Genomic DNA, 20,855 nt, shown 5'->3' with positions numbered 1-20,855 from the left:
AAGGGATATGAGACAAAAAGAGTCTTACCAGGGGCCTACATGCTCTGGCTTAACTATTGGCTAATACAGCTAACTGTTATTGATATCAGTATCAATAGTCTTATTAGAAACGACACCACACACAGTTTGGGTGACAGCTGTGGAGATGCGTTGATGGGAGTCTTTAGAACTGGAACTAGGGTATTTCAGCTTCTTAAGAGATAAATCATAAAGGTCTTCTTATACTCCCATGAAAATGAAAATTGTAAAGCTAAGTTTGAGTTTTGGGGACTAAAATAAAGCTATTCAAAATGATTAATATGCCCATACAGTATGAACCATATTCTTTGATTAATCACAGTATCCCTGCAATAAACATTGATATGTATTGTTTACCTTCATGTACATGGGTGTGTGCAATTGTGAATACAAATGCAAATGGGTAATATCTCATCAAAGTATATATATATACAATATATTTTGGAAATAAACAAAATGCCCCCTAAATAGAGCTGTCTAAGATTTTCAATAGGTTTTACTGGGTTTTGTGTGCAGTAACCACAACTATTTTAAATAGTTAAATACGTGATTTCCCACCAATATTAGACATACATATTATTTTAAATTGTTTATGTTTTATAATGTATTATGTATAGTTTATTGATTTATATTGTAACATTTGTATTTGTTGTTGTCATGTTTTTTTTGTTTTTTTATATATTACTTAATTTATTCATGAATTATTATTATTATTATTATTATTATATTTTTTTGTAAATGTTTCTCACATGGATGTATAATAAGAACGTTTCTCATCATTCTGGACACAGGAAGTGACCCTTCTTTCCTCTAAAATGATTGGCTGCCTTCTCCGTCTTTCACGTCCTTTTCTAGCCAATCATTGACGACCACCCGCAGCAGCCGCACCGCCTCCTGCAGGCGCAATTTGTCCACTAAACAGAGCAGCGTTTTTATTCTGCGGTTTACTGCGGTGACTTCCCCTTTCTGTGCTCGGTGTTGCCGGTGTTAGCGTCCTGAAACCTTCCAGAATGTTCCCGGTGCCGATGGAGAGCGGCTGCGGGAACATTTGAAGCGGACGGAGTGAAATGCATCCCCGGAGCGCTGAACCTGTTCCATCCCACACACAAAGCCTGTGAGCAGGCCGTGCTTTTCCTCTCACACCGCGCCGAGGATGCTCAAAGATGTCGGGGAATTATTACAAAGGCAACGAAGTCAGCTGCTGCATCAAATACTTCATTTTCGGATTCAACATCCTGTTCTGGGTAAGAAGCTTTATTGTGTTATTTATACGGTCTGCGCCTCTCTCATGTGCACTTCGGTTATTATCATGTCCACCAGCCAATAGGGAGGGAGGAAGGCCCCGATATTGTTAGCATTTTATTATGCTGCCGTTGTCATTAACGATATCTTTCAGGAAGATATCAATGCATGTCTGATTGGTTTCATTCGCTCGATAACATCCTGTCGGAGCTGCTCAGCTAATCGGCTTGTTGTGAACTAATGACAGCTCAGCTCGGTCCGGGCAGGATTATCATTCATATCACCCTCTGAAGCTCCATCATGTCCAACTTTCTTTTTCAATGATTGTGTAACTTTTTTATTTTTAAATGCATGTGTAATACTTCAGAGTGCATGTAGACATGATGTAATGTGTTTTAAAAAAGTGATGTCATTCATAGCCGACGGTGGTAGTTCGCAGCACGACCTGACCTGAACAGTTTGAATGCGCACACAATCACAATCAGAATACCTTCACTCGTCCCACAGAGGGGAACATTTACATTGGTTACAGCAGAAAAGAGCCAAAGACAGCTTAATGTGAACTAAGAAGCATGCATACAAATGTTTTAAATGCATATAAGTTAGGGCTGAACATACCAAGTATTTTCGTTGTAAATGTAAAGAATACTTTGCATAAATTGTCAAAAGGTCCTTCACAAGTTCCCACATTTCCAAAAGCTGTAAACCCTGAAAGTCGATGCTTTAATGTAAAACAAACATACATTTAATCTTTTTTCATTTCATATGTTTACTTGTAAAATGAATGTCCAGCGAATAATCAATGTATTGTGTCATGTCAACAATCCCAGGAAGACGCCTCTTGCTGTTTTACAGTGACTTTATTGGAAGGGCTAACACACATGAAACATGCATGCTCTATGGTGCTGAGATATGAAGAAAGAGGGTCTGAGATAAGGAGGCAGGACCTGATCAGGGTCTCTCCCCCCCCAGTGATCTGACTTGACTGTGGTGTTTTGCAGCTGCTGGGCATGGCCTTGGTTGCGATCGGACTGTGGGCCTGGAGTGAGAAGGTACGTCAGGACCCTGAGGGGTTGTTGGTGATACTGCCAAACAGAATACACTTTCTACCTACACGCCCACATATATATTGGTTTTTAATAGAATGTTGTTGTTTTAATGCTACTACACTACTTATTGAAAATTAAAGCTGCACTAATCAACATTCTTATACAAACAATGGTAGAAATAAGGGTTTGTCATTTTAAAGGGGTCATTTTGTGGGGACACACAATCAAAGAATCATCTCAAACATTCCGTTTCCCCTCAGCTCTGCAGAGCCTTTTATCCTTTTTAAAGCAGTGTTTCTCAAACTTGTTCATACCAAGGACCACTTAACCAATAAAAAAACACTCGCGGACCACCTAACTCCACAAATATCTAAAAACACATCGTTTTTCTAGAACAGATTATAAATCGCCTGAAAATGGTACAAACAAGTGGAGACATGTGTGATGAAGGTGTTGCGCTGGGCTATATCATGCAATCGAAAGTGAAACTTCAGCTCACTCCATTGCGGAGATATTTTCGCAAGAGTGCGGACAACTTAAATGTATTTATTTATTTCAAATGTGATATTTTACCAATATACTCACGGACCACTAGGGGGCGCTCACGGACCACCAATGGTCCGCGGACCACACTTTGAGAAGCACTGCTTTAGAGCTTGTTGTGTTGGATTTACAAACTGCAACCAAGTGCAACCTCCGGGTCTGAAAATGAAATCCAAAGCAAAAGGGCCGAAACCTGCAGTCTGTCTTTTGGCCATCAGGGGGCAACTTTGCTAAAAGACTGGTGATTGTATATAGTTTATCAGAAAATAAACCTAGTATCAATTGCTAGTAAGTTTATGGCCTCATACCCTGATTGGAAGTATTCTCCAAATACAGCATGTTTTAAATGATGGTTGAATTTGGAGTTAAAATAGACGCAGGCTAATTGTTTTGTCAGCCATCAAACTCCACTACCCACGCTAACTGCGCTAACAGCAGACCCAAACTATAGCTTCTATCAGTTTGTTCTACTGCTCCCTATTGGGCAGAGAATAAAACAAATCAGCTTTAAATTCAATCCTCCAAGCTTAGTTTTCTATACAGTATATCAGCTAATAACCTGTGCGGATAGAAATAAGATTTATATTCAAAACATTTCTCTGAATCAGTTCATGTCCCAAGCAGAGTTTCCGTTATACGGTAATTACCGGACTATGACCAGTAAAATATGCTGAAGACCGGCAAATCTAAATCTCTCCGGTCAAAATATCCGGTCAAACTAATTCCCCCTCAGCGCAATACCGCATCAGTTGCGCCACTTTATGTGACGGACAAGAAGAGTACAATCTATTGTCTAACATTTAATGTGGAGAAAGAGATGTGTCCCCCTGAAGGGGACATTTTGACCCCTCATGTAAACAAATGCATAATGCTGCGCTATACTTTTTACCACACCCCGTTGCCAAGCAACGCTTATTGTTTAGGAGGTGTCCTTTTGATACGCAGGCAGTCATATCATTAGCTATCATCTGATCGATATGGACATAAACACGAGTGAAGTATAACCTGACGCGAGAGAGATCAGAGATCAGTTCAGCTGCTGCTGACGGAGACATGCAGCTCTGCATGATCACCTGCAGCTCTACATGATGCAGCTCTGCATGATCACCTGCAGCTCTACATGATGCAGCTCTATGATCACCTGCAGCTCTACATGATGCAGCTCTATGATCACCTGCAGCTCTACATGATGCAGCTCTATGATCACCTGCAGCTCTACATGATGCAGCTCTGCATGATCACCTGCAGCTCTACATGATGCAGCTCTGCATGATCACCTGCAGCTCTACATGATGCAGCTCTGCATGATCACCTGCAGCTCTACATGATGCAGCTCTATGATCACCTGCAGCTCTACATGATGCAGCTCTATGATCACCTGCAGCTCTACATGATGCAGCTCTGCATGATCACCTGCAGCTCTACATGATGCAGCTCTGCATGATCACCTGCAGCTCTACATGATGCAGCTCTATGATCACCTGCAGCTCTACATGATGCAGCTCTATGATCACCTGCAGCTCTACATGATGCAGCTCTATGATCACCTGCAGCTCTACATGATGCAGCTCTATGATCACCTGCAGCTCTGTCCACTGTGACGGACTGGTGAGCGGTGCAAAACACACACTTTAAGTTAGACCTAACACACTTAGCTAGTTTATCTGGAACAACCTAAACCGGTTATAAATACATTTATTCTTCACTGTCGGGTCACTCATTACTGGATCAGTGAGCTGCATGAGACACTGCCGGGCTGTCGGGAGAGAGGGGGAGAGGGAGAGAGAGAGGGAGAGAGAGGGAGAGAGAGGGGGAGAGAGAGGGAGAGAGAGGCTATCCCTTTGTTATTAAGTGACTGAACACTTTTGAATAATGTAGTTGATCTACTATAATTAGTTTGTATAACGTCGTTATCAATTTGTTTTAAAGCTGAATAAATAACAAAGAAGACCTTTGACCGGCACTTTTCTCATTTTGTCCGGAAGATTTCAACTTTAGTGGACATGTTGACCGGCGGAAAACATTTTTTAACGGAGACTCTGATCCCTAGGCGTCTGCTTTAGTGTTCTAAACGGGTCTAACAGGAATCGGAGTGCAGCGGGTATCGGAGGGTAAAGCCTTTTCTGTTTCGATGTGTGCTTCCATGCTGTGTGATGTCTGTCCCTCTTGGCAGATGTTCAGTCCTGCAGAGACTCTGACCGGTTCTGTCTCTGTCCTCAGGGGGTTCTGTCCAACATCTCGTCCATCACAGACCTGGGGGGGCTGGACCCAGTCTGGCTCTTCATGGTGGTCGGGGGGATCATGTTCATCCTGGGCTTTGCAGGGTGTATTGGAGCACTGCGGGAGAACACCTTTCTCCTGAAGTTTGTACGTTCCAGACGAGACGTCCGTCCTGCGCGCTGATGGCTGATGGAGAAACTCACCCACTGTTTGTCTTTGTGACCGCTGTAGTTCTCCGTGTTCCTGGGGATCATCTTCTTCCTGGAGTTGACGACGGGGATCCTGGCGTTTGTCTTCAAGGACTGGATTAAAGACCAGCTCAACCTGTTCATCAACAACAACATCCGGGCGTACCGCGACGACATCGATCTGCAGAACCTCATCGATTTCACCCAGGAATACGTACGCTAGAAACACAGCATGTTCATTTATAGTTACACACAACATCATCCTTATTGTACTTCCAGTCAGATCCACTCGTACCAGTATGTCATGTCTCCAGAGGAAAGCTGTGGTTCAGCCTCTCACCGTTCTCTGCTCTGCTTCAGTGGGACTGCTGCGGCGCGTTCGGAGCGGACGACTGGAACCTCAACATCTACTTTAACTGTACTGATGGGAATCCCAGCCGGGAAAAGTGTGGAGTCCCCTTCTCCTGCTGCACCAAGGACCCCGCGGTACGAGACCCTCATTCCTTCCCTTCTCCATGAACATGTTAGTTATAGTTGTAGCATTAAAATATACTCTACGTACCAAAAGTAAAAGTACTCATTGAAGCACCACATGTTTACAATTATTCTATCATAATTATTGATGCCATCATTTCAACGTTGCACTTTGTAAAAGTGGGGTTTATTTGAATGACTTGATATACTAGTCGGTAGCTTGACCAATAATAATGCATTGATTGATATGTATTTTGTATTGTACATCTAAATCTGCAAAGTAGCTAGTAACTAAATCTGTAAAATAAATGTAGTGGAGTAAAAAGTATAAAGTAGCATAATGTGGAAATACTCAAGTCAAGTACAAGTACCTACATTTTAAACTTAAGGACAGTACTAGTAAATGAACTTGGTTACGTAGCACATTAGGTCGAGCGAATTCAGATGTTCCTGTTGAATCGGAACCCTTCCTGTACATACACATGTCTTTGTTTAGCAGCCAGTCACATCCTAAGGCTGTTTTAATATACCGCTGCTCTTTGTGTCGGCAGGAGGACGTCATAAACACTCAGTGTGGATACGACATCCGAGCTAGACCAGTAAGTCTTCACTCTCTCTTAGATGCTCTTCTCTTATTTATGACTCGGTTGGAGTTTCTGTTCACTTTTATAGATATTATGTAGCTATTTAGTGCTAGTGATGTTACACGGGTTTTAAAGGCAGGCTGAGGAGTTTTAAAGCTGCTAATAGTCAAAAATCATGCTAATGCTAAATCTTGCTATTGAAGACCATGATTTAAAAACTATTATTATTTTCACTTCTAAATGAAAGGGTAGGAACATCTCCGATGTGACAGATGTTACATTTTAGAACTGATTAATGTTAATTTAGTTGTTTATGGGAAGACATGGACCTGACCTGATTTAGCGAGAAATTAAAAACAGATATAAAATCAGATATCCATTCATTATTATTTGAATGAATCTGATTGGAGGTTTAATAGTGTTCTATCATCATGGCCATTACCATAGTCTGCAGATGTGGCTAAACACGGCTTCCATTCCCATTCAAGAGTTTCCATAGTGTTGAGATCTTTCTCAAATGAAGAGTAGGAGCAGACGTCTGAACTTGGACTGATGAATGTGAATATTTTCTCTTTTTTGAACCAACATTTATCTTTTCATCAAGTTTTTATCAAATGGTAAATTCTTCATTTGTTTTTCAGAAGTAGGTTTACACATACAAGGCATTTGGTGTCAATGGGCATACCGAGACACAGAAAGAAGAATATGTTTTTTTAAAGGAAGTAGGAAGTTATCTTAAAAACTATTTTAAGACTATTCTAGAACATTTAAAAAAAAAAAGAGACAATATTATATAAATATGTGAGAAACTGGGTACAGTAAAAATCAAACTATATTGAACATTTCTAACCTGCGGGAACACATAGCCAGATCTAAAGTGCACGATGATGAGTGTGTGTTCCCGCAGGACTCGGAGCAGAAGGACTACATCAACGTGAAGGGCTGCGTGCCTCAGTTTGAGAAGTGGCTGCAGGACAACCTGACCCTGGTGGCGGGGATCTTCATCGGGGTCGCACTGCTGCAGGTCAGGTCCACTCCTTTGTGAAACCTTTCTAATGTTCCAGAAAACAATGCATCCGTCTCAAAAGTATGTGTTTTTTTTTTTTTTTGATCCACAGATCTTTGGAATTTGTTTGGCCCAAAACTTAGTGAGTGACATCGAAGCTGTGCGGGCGAGTTGGTAAGAAATAAGCTTTACTTTGAATACCTAATATCAAATGTATCCTGTTTTTGAGGCACACTTCCCTTCGATTTGCACCCCGTGTTTCCATTTCACACCATGAGTCTCATGTTGTAGAAACATCCGGCCACATCAGGTTATTCCATTTTAGAAACATCTGTGTATTCCATGGGGGTGCTGGATTCTTAAGATGGATTATAGAACTCGTCGCAGTTCTTGGTACTCACCTTCTATGTGAGGTAATTTCTCAAATGGAACATAATAATAAGCAGTGGTGTGACATTACAAGTACTTTTAGTCAAGTACTGTACTTAAGTTCAATTTTTGGAGATATTGTACTTTATTCTCCACTACATTTATTTGACACTTGTAGTTACTAGCTAAATAAATTGTTAGTGTTTTTACGAACATGATGATAATAATAATAATAATAGCCTAACAGTTCCAAAATGGCCATTCTGCATAATGATTATTTTAAGACCATGGTATTTATACTTTTAGTTCAGTAAAGGATCCAAGTAGTTTTTCCACCACTGATGATAAGTATAAACCGATGATCTGAATTCTATTCTGGCTATAAGAAGAATGCTTGATTGTTTTTTGAGTCTGGAACAGGGGAGGAAGCATATGGAGTTGTTTCCAGCTAATACCCATAACCGCTAGCTGTAGTAACTGATAATAAACACTCAAATCAAAAAAAATAAACATACGCAATTTGTACATCAAGAAAGTAGGGCCCTACATAACCCGCAGAGTAGGGGGAGTAAAGGTTTTTGAGCTTGATCATCACAATGCCAAACTCATCTCATTCTCCCTCCTCCATGCTTCGTCAGGGTGCCCCCCCCCCTCTCCATGCATCGACTGCCACCACAGTCCAGCAAGAAAGCATCGGCTTACTACTCATGAGACACACATGCTGTATGTGTGTTTGTAGCCGGTGGGTGTGATGGGTCCATGTGCTCTGTGTTTTGTCTTGCTGTGATTGGCTGGATGTGTTAGAGCTGCTGGGTGTTCAGTCTAACCTTCAACTGCCCTCAGGAGGCTAAGGAAACTACTGGAGTCACACAGAGCAATAATATGTTTTTCTGTAGACTTTTCAAAAAGCAAAATAGAAATTATAATTGAAATATTAACTATATTAATCACATTATAATGCATATATTAAGTTAGCATTGAAATAATAAACTAATTGCAAACAAAAAAACTAAAATAATATATTAAATGTGTGATTCTGTGGTATGAATTTAGTTCTGTCTTTCAAAAGGGATTCAATATCTGACTGATATTCTTTGTCACATCTCATTTGCTGTTTCTATTTTAATATTACTTTATTTAACAGCAGTGTTACACCAATCTTAAAATGAGCCCTCCTGGTGACCTGCAACATATAAGTATGGAAGCCTGTTTGCGCCACAGGAAAAATAAATAAAAATCCTGTAAGTCATTATAATGACTTGGCTTTTTTATTATAATGACTTACTGTCTCATTATATTGACTTAGCTATCTCATTATATTGACTTGGCTATCTCATTATATTGACTTGGCTATCTCATTATATTGACTTAGCTATCTCATTATATTAACTTAGCTATTTCATTTTAATGACTTGTTATTATAATTTCTTTTACATTCTTTTTTTTATTGAAACAATGATGTCAAATACAGAATAAGGCCCATAGACATCAATGTTCATCATATAAGCGGTACACAAAATCCCCATCAACTAGTTGTTAATTAACATGCATATTAGCAGTATATTGGCTCTTTATTAGTCATTATAAAACACTTATTAATGCCTTATTCTAGATGACCATATTCTACAAGTAATCTGTGTATGTTACACTTGCATGTATGAGATCATTAAGTGCCTTGTAACTTCTTTTTGTATAGTTTCACTCCATTTTGAATGTCAGTGTTAATCTATGTTCACACTGAGCCAGTACGACACATAGAGAGAAGAGTACACCTAGTGTGTAAGTGCATTCAAGCAGGTCCCACAGTATGATCACAAATACATACACTCTGTTAGAAATCTGTTTTTATTAAAAAGTACAGGCTGCATACTGTATGTGTTCTCAGCCTTGGAGAAACTTGACATGTTTTGGTGTCTGACCCTCTCTTTAGTGGTTCATTAATGAAACAGATATTTCAACGTGTGCCTCCTTTGTTCACGTACTGTTGAGGTTCATTTCAGTAGTTGTGTTCTATCATGTATTCACAAAGTGTGAAGAGGAGGCAACTTTAGAATAGGGAACCTGTTCAGGTCAATTAGAGTCAAACTACTAGCGTATTGGTTATGAACACGACTTCACTTTAAAATAGGGAACATGTTCTTAGATAGAAATACCTAATTTTGAGTTATTTAGACTTAATTAACACTTGTAGTTTCATGTCTTGTTGCATAAGAATATTTCATATTTGTTAAGTGTTATTATGGGAGAATTACTATCTTGTGGTACTTCTCCCTTACTGAGCAGAGCATATTAAGACCAAAACTCAAGCACAACAACTTCCTTACTTGCAATAAATCAGCACTAATTAGAGGGTTATTGAGGAAAAACTCTCAACTAATGGCTTAATACTTGTAGAATACGGTCATGTAGAATAAGGCGTTAATAAGTGTTTTATAATGACTAATAAAGAGCCAATATACTGCTAATATGTTGATTAACAAGTAGTTGATGGTTAATTTGTGTACCATAATATAAAGTTGTACCGCTTATATGATGAACATTGATGTCTATGTGCCTTATTCTGTATTTGACATTGTTTCAATAAAAAAAATATACAATTATAATAAGTCATTACAATGAGATAGCCAAGTCAGTATAATAGTTGTATGTATGATAGTTAAGTCATTATATTGAATTACAGGATTTTTAAACAGAATCATTTTAAACAGTTATAACAATAAACAAATATTTAAAACCCAAGTGATCGAAAATCGACATGAATCTTTTCTGGACTCAGGTGCATACTTTAAAGTGAGAGTTGGCACAGTTGTGTTGACTTTGGGAACTTTGATCAGACGTGCTAACCTTGTGTTGGTAGCTAACAAGCTAGCTAACTAGCTGTAGGCCATTGTTTGTCCTTACAAATATAATATCAGCATTTCTAGAAGTATGAAATAATAAACTCACCTATTGAGAACAGTCTAAAATAAAGATATTTGTCATGTAAACGGATCTTGGTCGATGTGTTAACCTTAAACTGAGGTTTGATCTGCAGCTAGCAACTTAACATTGTATCTTAGCATTGTTAGCATTGTTAATAAGGTCCCACCATGATACTTTAAGGACCATGAATGATAGTGGATCATGGAACATACAGTAGTTGCTAGTCACTGCATGTTGATGACCTTCCTACAGTTCCTATGAGCCGTAGCGTTGGGTTGGTTTGCATTAATGAGCCTTCAGTCATGTGGCTTGGACAACAATCCCTTCTTTCTTTTTGGCTTTGCCTCCACTGTGACTTTTTCCAACTGAAGACATTTCTTTCTTTTCTCTCGCTCTCCATGAACTCTTTCTCTCTCCAGCCTGTCGTTTAGATTCTTTGCAGAACACTGTTTTCAAGCATTCCAAACCGTAACCCTTAATTTCTGCTTCCTGTTGTGCCCCAGCTTTTATTTTGAATTAAACACAAGGGGGTTGGAGCTTTGTTAACAAGCAGATCATTTAAAACAATTCTAATGATGTCTGCCTTCTATGTCCTTTTTACAGTTTCTTTACCTGATGCTTGAAGCAGCATTTAAACTCCAACAGGTAACCTTTGTTATTACATTAAATGTGGCTGTATAAATCTAGTATTATCAGAAAGTGATGTTTATTAGATGTTGTCTATTTGTGCGTTGTCAGCTCCGGGTTCTTGAACACGCCCCCTTGAACACATCATGGGGGGGCATTCAGAGGACCTCACGGATCACCTGCACCATTTTGTTCACTGAACCAGCACCTTTTTCCAAGGCACTAATATGTGAAACGCTCTGTATATAACACTGTGTGTGACTTCTGTAAACAAAGAGAAATGTTGGGGAGGAAGGTTACACACACACTACATGCAGGTCGTCACAAGGCTCCAGTTTTGATAGCTACATGTAGAGAGTAGGAGTTTTGATACATCTTTTTGATATTAGATCGGTATTTTTCACTGTGGACATAACGCTGCATTGCTAAATCCATCATGTAGGACAGTGACAGTATTGTGAACAAGAAGCTGAGGATCAGTTGAGTGCTCCATGTTCTCTCCGTCACTGAGGCAAAGTTACAAAACTGAAAACGGGATGTCCTTCTTTTTTTTCAAATGAACACTTTGTTCGATGTTAGTGTGTTGCAGCAGATTCAAGGACCTCTTCGGATGCAGACACACATTCCTATTTAACCATTCACAAGAACGACTCATTGAATAACCTGCTTTACAACATTAGAGAGTTCTTGTGGTGGCAATGAATTGTAATTGCTCGGTGACAGACAGAGGATGGATAGTTGTGGGTACTGAAGAGCTAAATATTCTCCTGAAACTTACTTATATAGCGTTGAAGGAAAGAAATGGACTAAAAATGACTTCAATTATTTAACATAGGGAGTCACCAGTAGAGCAGACAGGGATCAGTTAATGTATTGATTATACTGATTTTCACATTTACCTTTGGGTTTTGAACCACTGCTTTTTTTGATACTGTCTAAATTAAAGTACTAAAAACGTGTAACTACATGTCAGATATCTGAAAAAGGATATTAACTGATTTAAATCCTTTTCCAATTTTGGACCATTTTATTTGTTGTTGTATGGTTACTCGTAGACAACATTTAAAGCTCAATCATTCTGGTTTTTTCAAGTCTTATCTCAATACAACTGATACTTCTAAGGTGTCTCTATTGCAGTTATTGTTGCTCTTTTATTCCTTCGTTCAATACTGACCTTCAAATGATCCTTTGGTAGCGCAAACATCGACAGTCCACACTCCGTGTAAAAACATGCTGTCCACAGTTTGAAGCTAAAGCTTGTAGTTTTTCAACAGTCAATCAATCAAATAGGCATCTTTGAACCAGTAACTGAATTCATCCCAACTCTGAAAGACATGCTGATGGACTGATTTGGACCAGGGTTCTGAAGGTATTTGAACCAGTTTGGATCAAAGGAATGATTATAGCGACCTAAAGCTCAACACATGGTATATGGGTATTATGGCCTTTAGAAATATGAACTTTTTGGAGAATATTGGAAAACTGTTCAAAATGACCTGTGTTGGCATGTTAAGAAAACCTGCCTGTCCTATCCAATATAGACGACATTGCAAATCTTAAGCAGCCTTTCTTCCTGAGACATGTTTGATCCAGTATGACCATGACGCGTGTGTAACCTCGCTGTCATCATTTCAGTGTTTAGCTGTCCAGGTTTCACAGTTCTGTGTCGAGAGCCACGGATAAAGTCCTCTCTCTGTGGTGTGGATCTGAGCATTTCTAATACACTTCATATTTTCAGACGGGCATTTTGGATGTTGGATGATTCTGATGTATACATATTATATGTGTAGCCCATGATTGTCTTTCACTGTGTGTATTTTTGATCTGATCAGTATACACAATAATGAATGATCTAAATCTTTAAATGTATTCTGGATTGCAACTTAATTTCAAAATAGAAGAAGATTTTTCTCAGTGTTGCTTTTGATGGTTTAGGACGATTATTTGCTCAAAGCATCACTTGTTTGGTTTTCCGGTATCTTTTCAGTATGTCAACATTGATATTGTGGAACTTGTACACTGAAAACGTGGAAGTGTTATCTACTTTAAAAGGGATTAATAGTGTTTTTGATACTAAATATTTATTGTACATTTGGTTTTATAACATCTGGTGTATTGGACAGCAAAACCTTCATTTCTACTGAAGGCGATGTGTCTCGTGTACATTTCACTCATCACTTCCTGTTCCACTTTACTGATTGTTTAGATGATCACAGAATTCCCTACAAACATTGTAATGTAACTACCTCCTCTCATCTCCTTGTCTCATCTCCTGTTGAAATTGGACTGATTTTGCCATCAAGTAAAATGTATTAAGGTGACAAAAAAAACCTGAGTTGTTTTGCTTTCTTGTCTCCAGTGATATATTTCGTCCAGATTTGTTGGCACCTACAGCTAACCGATTTGTGTATGCATTGCACTTCCCACACAGCGTCTGCCGGTGTCCTGCTGCTTACACTACTAAAATAATAAGAAAAACGTTGATACAGATAATCATTACCCGATCCAGTATGAAAAAGGAAAGCAGCTTCCATCTCATTGTGAGATTGACAGGAAAGGCCTGGCTTGGTTAGGATTAGTGCTGCGTACCTGGACTCACATTCAGGTTCAGGTCCGGACTCAAGTCCAGAGGTTCAGGTTCAGGTCCGGACTTAGTTGTGTGAGTAACTAAAGTGAACTTATTGTGAGCTAATTATCAATTGAAAATTAACTCATCAAATTCAAAGTAGTCAGGTTTATTGTGCTCCCTTCCAACTTGTGTCTACATTTCTCTACAAAGTACAAATGTGCCACTTAGTCTACAAATGACTTATGACAGCAACTACAGTGAACTACTACAAAGTTCAAACATGTCTTTCATTCATTTACCAAACTAAAGTAACCAAACAGTCCCTGAGATGACTCAGCCTAAATCCCTAAAGCGTTGCTGAAAGGTAGAGTGTAGAATAGACTATACGCATTACACTGTTACACACCTACTATACAGTATACACTGTAGTGACTGTACAGTCTGAGTGTACTGTACTGTCTGTACACCATGTCTTTTCTACAACTCTACATGTGTACATTATACAGTATATATAGTGATGTACATACATACTGTTAGAAATTAAAATCAATGTTGATATGGCGTAATTTTGAATTAAATACACTATTTAATTTAAATCAGTTTTATTCTGAAAAAAACGGAAGTTCACACTAACTGAATACTTTTATTCTGAAAATTATTCACTTCCGGTTAGCATTAGCATGTGGCGAAATGCTACGTTTTCAAACCGTGAATCGAAACTTTTTACAAGTCCAGTACCGGTTCGGCGTACCGGTACGCAGCACTATGTGCAATGATAAAGTAGAATCTGATCCGATTCCCATGCTGTACTAAAACACAACTGGGATCCCAACTAGTGCTGCGTACCGGTACTGGACTTGTAAAAAAATTCGGTTCAAGTCCGGTTAAAACCGGAACGTCGGGAACCGGTAGCCTACTTGGACTCGCAAACAAACTAGCACTTACGTATATTCTGGTGTCTGTGGTTATTTAAACATTCCCTGATAAACGTTATTCAGCGTCAATAAATGAGTGCTAATCCCAGTGTGCTCAGTGTACAACATCACATGTCATTTCACCTTCGATTCACGGTTTGAAAACGTAGCATTTCGCCACATGCTAATGCTAACCGGAAGTGAATAATTTTCAGAATAAAAGTATTCAGTTAGTGTTAACTTCCGTTTTTTTCAGAATAAAACTGATTTAAATTAAATAGTGTATTTAATTCAAAATTACGCCATATCAACATTGATTTTAATTTCTAACAGTATGTATGTACATCACTATATATACTGTATAATGTACACATGTAGAGTTGTAGAAAAGACATGGTGTACAGACAGTACAGTACACTCAGACTGTACAGTCACTACAGTGTATACTGTATAGTAGGTGTGTAACAGTGTAATGCGTATAGTCTATTCTACACTCTACCTTTCAGCAACGCTTTAGGGATTTAGGCTGAGTCATCTCAGGGACTGTTTGGTTACTTTAGTTTGGTAAATGAAAGACATGTTTGAACTTTGTAGTAGTTCACTGTAGTTGCTGTCATAAGTCATTTGTAGACTAAGTGGCACATTTGTACTTTGTAGAGAAAAGTAAACACAAGTTGGAAGGGAGCACAATAAACCTGACGACTTTGAATTTGATGAGTTAATTTTCAATTGATAATTAGCTCACAATAAGTTCACTTTAGTTACTCACACAACTTGACACAAGCCATGGGTTCAGGTCCGGACTTATAAGTCCGGACCTGAACCTGAACCTCTGGACTTGAGTCCGGACCTGAACCTGAATGTGAGTCCAGGTACGCAGCACTAATTGCACAGTGTCGTCAAAATTGGTATAAGTTAGAGGGCATATGCTTTGGCGCCCTTTTTTTTTTAGCAAAACACAGATAAATTATCAATAGCAACAAGGAAAAACCCCGCCTACTTTTGGTGCTAATCAAAAAGGCTCACAGAATTAGGCAGTTTAGGTCGAACAAATGCAGACCTGAGTCATGTGAACAATGCACATCCATCCATTTCCCTCCGTTTATCCGTAGTAGGGTTGCGGGGGGAGCAGCTCCAGCAAAGGGCCCCTAACTTCCCTTCCCCTGGTCATATCTACCAGTTCTGACTGGGGGACTCTAAGGCGCCCCCAGGACAGATCCTTCCAACTATATCTGGAAGGATTAGGCCCAGCCCGGGGAACTGGATTTCCTACAGGCCAAGGGGATACAAGTACAACTGGATTGCAAGAACATTGAGGCATGTCACCCTCTACCCAGGCGGAAGGACATACTGAGGTTTGTGAACAGAACACACAAGACCAGTCTGCTAAAATAGTGAAGGAAGCTGAAAGCATCAGATGTCTATATGAATGATCATTTAACTAAGCGCAACGCTGACAGAGCTAGAAAAGCGCCCTACCTAAAGAAACAGACAAATTCAAAACACTTGGACTTCAAACTGTAAAATATGTATTAAACTAAATGGAACACCAGAGGAAGCCCAAGTGCTGGTCATCAGGAACGTCATGGACTTGGAGATACCAGTGATCATCATCATCATACACCGGACTGCGAGGTAACACACACACAAACATCTACATTGCATTTAGCTGACGCTTTTATCCAAAGCGACTCACAATAAGTACATTCGACCAGGAAGACACAACCTTGAAGAAAACAGAATCATAAAGTACAGCAGGTTTCATAGAGCCAAACATTTCAAGTGCTACTCAACTGGCTTTAGATAAGCCAGCCCTTTATTAGTATAAAGTGCTTTGTTAATAGTTCTATCGCTCGAGGTGGAGTCGAAAGAGATGGGTTTTCAGTCTGCGCCGGAAGGTGTGTGAGCTATCTGCTGTCCTGATGTCAGTGGGAGCTCATTCCACCATCTTGGAGCCAGGATAGCAAACCCACGTGTTTCTGCTGATGGGAACTTGGGTCCCCCTCGCAGCGAGGGTGCAGCGAGCCGTTTGGTTGATGCAGAGCGGAGTGCACGTGCTGGGGTGTACGGTTTAACCATGTCCTGGATGTAGGAAGGGCCAGATCCATTCGCAGCATGGTACGCAAGTACCATTGTCTTGAAGTGGATTCTAGCAGTTACCGGAAGCCAGTGGAGGGAGCGGAGGAGCGGAGTGGTGTGGGAACATTCAGGAAGGTTGAAGACCAGACGAGCCGCTGCATTCTGGATGAGCTGCAGAGGTCGGATGGCACATGCAGGTAGACCAGCCAGGAGGGAGTTGCAGTAGTCTAGGCGTGAGGTGACGAGAGCCTGGACCAGAACCTGCGTCGCTTTCTGGGTCAGCTGGGGACGCATCCTCCTGATGTTGTAAAGCGTGTATCTGCAGCAGCGGGTTGGAGCAGCGATGTTTGCAGTGAAGGACATCTGAAGTCAATAGTGACATAACTCAGAGGATAAAGGATAATTATCAGTTGGAACTAAAAACATTCGAGTACACTGATCACAAGCTACATGACTTGGAACATGAAACTGATCCGGACAACAACTTTTTTTTAACATCTGCTACTGATGAACAATGCAACCAGAACATCGAATCAAATGGCAAATTATCAATCATCCATTTGTATACCAGAAGCCTGTACCTCAGGGCCATTCAATTGGCGGCCCGCGGGCCAAATCCGGGGTGATATTTATTGGCCCTTTGACTATAATGTTAAAAAGTAATAATCACATTTTTTCTTTTGGGCAAGAGTGCCTTTATTCCAGTGAGGGTGTTACATTGAGAGATAGAGGGGAAGACATTGCCTGAACACTTCGGCGGGCTCGGGTTTCGAACCCACCTAGCTACTGTAGTGACAACTCCTGTCATGTATTGCATCTCTGCATGAATGATTAGATAATTTCACCTAAATGAAATCAAATTAAATAATGTTGATGGTTATATGAGCTTCAAATGTCGGCCTACTGAGTTCTGAACTTGCCATTTAGATCTATAAAGGCCTTGGGGCTATGTTGTTTGATTTAATTCAACACAATATTATGCACTCCACTATGCTGTTGTAGTATTTACTGTATCCGAAGCTCTTAATATGATTGCTCATATTTCAAGCCATCTTTTTCCCGGCCCCTTGTTTTGGATCATTTTCATCAACCGGCCCCATTCCAAACTAATTTAATAGCCCTGCTGTACATCAATGACATCTGGAAAATATCAAATATACTGAGGCTAGTTTTATTTGCTGACGATACAAATATATTCTGTTCTGGGGAGAATTTAGAACAGCTAGTGGAGAACATAGAAAAGGAAATGTACAAATTAAAAACATGTTTTGACAAAAATAAACTATCATTAAACTTGAGTAAATCAAAATTAATGCTGTTCGGTAAAAATAGAACAAAAATACAAATGCAAATAAAAATAGATGGGGTTGAAATTGAAAGAGTCCATGAAATTAAATGTCTTGGGGTAATAATAGATGACATATGTTGGGAATTACACATAACACATGTACAATCAAAGCTGTCAAGAAGCCTTTCCATACTAAACAAAGTAAAACAAGTCCTGGATCAGAAATCACTTCTCATTCTACTGTTCACTAGTTTTACCATATCTGACTGACTGTGCTGAAATCTGGGGCAATAACTACAAAAGTTCTATACATGAAGTATCTATTCTACAAAAAGAAGGCATACGAATCATTCACAATGCCAAATACCTTGATCACACTAACGCATTATTCCTGAAGGCAACATTGTTAAAATGTACAGACCTGGTAGAATTCCAAACGGCACAAATCATGTTTAAAGAGCCTGTGACAGCATCCCAACAACTGTTGTGCAATGAAATATTGGGCTACTAGTAATCTCGAACCGTCAGTTTAAAAAAGAAAAAGCGATACCGTTCCGTTAAATATCAATAATTTCGAACATCGCGGGGAAATTCCTTCACTCATTTTGAAGTTTTGGGGGAAGCCGGAAGTGACGTCAATGCGGGAACGCTTCGAGAGCCAAACACCGACAAAGTGTGTTGTCATGCGTAGAAATGGTGAATTACTGAGATTAGGCACGTTAATAACGTTTTAATGAAGTTGACTACAGTATATTCATATTTGTCAGTACTTTCATGTCAATTCGGCGACATAAACATAAATGATCGTGGTGAAGATGATGATTACATTAGGATTACAAATCGGGAGTGAGAGCTGCTATTTCCTCCTGTCAGATGTGATATAAAAACAAATCGATTATTTTTGTGGTTGTAAACTCAAGTGGATGAAACTACATTTATTAGTGCTTTCATGTCAATTCGGCGAACATATGATACATTAAATGATCGTTTGTTTGAGCCGGTCTGCATTTCCTGATGAGAAAACAAACCGGTGCTTTTTGTAGTTGTAGTACACCAACATGGATTAAACGTGTGTTTTTTTACCACAATGTTGGGGAAATTAATGGATAAAATGCACGGATTATTATTATTATTATTATTATTCCCACTCCGATCGGGACACTAGGTCCACCGTTTCCCCGCAGCGAGGCTCCCCCCGTTGACAGTTTACGTGGGCTGGGTGCAGTGGCGGACTGGCCATCGGGACGAATCCCGATGGGCCGGTACCGAAGTGGGCCGGTCGGATAAGTCACCAGCACATCCCCCATAGGTGGCGCTGAGACTCAGGTTTGAGAAGGCTAAATAACTTCTTTTACCTGACGCTGCCCGCCTCCGGCGTCTATAGAAAAGAGATCAACACAGTGTGCGGAGTTTAAATCTCTCAAGTCATATTACAGGATAAAGGAAATACAGTTTAAACTACCGTATGCAGAGAAGACGCCGACGTGTCGCACTTATCATTCATATTACATCATCAATCAGATCATCGATCATATAATATCATAATATATCATATATTTCCTTATCTGAGTCAGCTTCTCCAGCCTCATCTGGCCGTGCAACACTCACAGTGTCACAGACTGGATGCAGAAGTATTATTTAACACATTATGTTGACGAAACACTCGAGACAAATGTAATTAAAGTCAGATCCACTCGTGTCTTAGACGTGAACGCGCTCTCAGCTGGAGAGAGAAACCCTGGCTTGATTTACCGAGTTGATAACCAGCGTCGTAGGACCGCTTAGCGAAATCTCGTTTGTTAGTTTGTTGTTGTTAGTTTGTTTGTTACTCAAACATATCCAGGGTCTGTTGAACTGGCTTCGTAGTACAGGGCACAGGTACTACGACACAGGTGGCGAGCAGCGCTAATGTCAAAGACAGAGACATTATACATTATATTTGTATTTTACCAGGATGCAGTGACACAAATATTTACATATTTACATTTACTATCTACAGCACCCGCCGCCGCTGACATCCCCCGCTCCCCCCGTTGACAATTTACTAGCGGTACCGAAGTGGGCCGGTCGAGAGTCCCGGGATGATTTTTAGTCCCATTCCACCACTGGCTACATGACCATATGATCGCCCATATTGACGCACCTCATTCCTAAACTTAGAAGATACAACATAAACCGATCCTTCAGCCTCATATGAGCTCTCAGACACGTTCAACATGAACCTGTCATCGCTGTCTGAGCTTGCTGCTGTGTGCGCCGTCGTGCGTTTACATCTGACTGTATATATATATAAAGGTTTACATGCAGATGCTGGGATCCTGGACGGTGCAGCTGGAGCGCTCTGCCCGCAATGACGTCACACATCATTTGGCGGGACTTGAAGAATCCAGAGAAGATCCAGAAAATTGTCAACATTGAAGGCAGATTAATGGTTATCAAAGTACAAATATCCAAAATCAGTTCAGTAACGGTTTTCAAGGGGACAATATGTACTCAAATGGATGGGTTTGGATGATGGGGAAAACCGTGTCACAGGCTCTTTAAGGCAAATAATTACGTTTTACCAGGAAACATCCAAAAAGTATTCACTCAACGAGTGGGGGGATATAGTTCAAGGAGACCATTTCAAATGCATAGGGTCCGTACAACCAGAAGAACATTTTGTATCTCAGCCTCTGGAGTGAGACTATGGAACAGTGTGAACGTGGAGTGAGGCTATGGAACAGTGTGAACGTGGAGTGAGACTGTGGAACAGTGTGAACG

The 20,855-nt window shown here is 40.0% G+C and overlaps 1 protein-coding gene across 2 annotated transcripts; it reads left to right on the top strand.

Moving 5' to 3' along the window:
* The first annotated feature begins 875 nt into the window (after window positions 1–875).
* Window positions 876–13,566, top strand: tspan5a (tetraspanin 5a). Of its 2 annotated transcripts, XM_034105973.2 has the most exons (10): window positions 878–1,262; window positions 2,262–2,312; window positions 5,073–5,219; window positions 5,304–5,474; window positions 5,621–5,746; window positions 6,286–6,333; window positions 7,226–7,342; window positions 7,437–7,498; window positions 11,219–11,260; window positions 11,354–13,566. In XM_034105973.2, exons 1-9 carry the CDS (start codon window positions 1,182–1,184, stop codon window positions 11,229–11,231), a joined length of 816 nt encoding a protein of 271 aa, XP_033961864.1. In that variant the 5' UTR covers window positions 878–1,181; the 3' UTR covers window positions 11,232–11,260; window positions 11,354–13,566. The 2 variants fall into 2 exon arrangements, with proteins under 2 accessions (XP_033961865.1, XP_033961864.1); XM_034105974.2 differs by lacking the exons at window positions 11,219–11,260; window positions 11,354–13,566 and adding an exon at window positions 8,332–8,585 and having other exon boundaries at window positions 876–1,262.
* Window positions 13,567–20,855: the final 7,289 nt, after the last annotated feature.

This window comes from Pseudochaenichthys georgianus, chromosome 18, assembly GCF_902827115.2.
Source record: "Pseudochaenichthys georgianus chromosome 18, fPseGeo1.2, whole genome shotgun sequence".
NCBI lineage: Eukaryota > Metazoa > Chordata > Actinopteri > Perciformes > Channichthyidae > Pseudochaenichthys > Pseudochaenichthys georgianus.
Note: the sequence above shows the minus strand (reverse complement) of the source record. Positions and strands in the feature narration are given on the sequence as shown.

Coding starts and splice junctions, on each gene's coding strand:
- tspan5a (XM_034105974.2), top strand. CDS start 1,182: ATGTCGGGGAATTATTACAAAGGCAACGAAGTCAGCTGCTGCATCAAA. Junction 1,263..2,261: donor GATTCAACATCCTGTTCTGG/GTAAGAAGCTTT, acceptor GGTGTTTTGCAG/CTGCTGGGCATGGCCTTGGT. Junction 7,343..7,436: donor TCGGGGTCGCACTGCTGCAG/GTCAGGTCCACT, acceptor TTTGATCCACAG/ATCTTTGGAATTTGTTTGGC.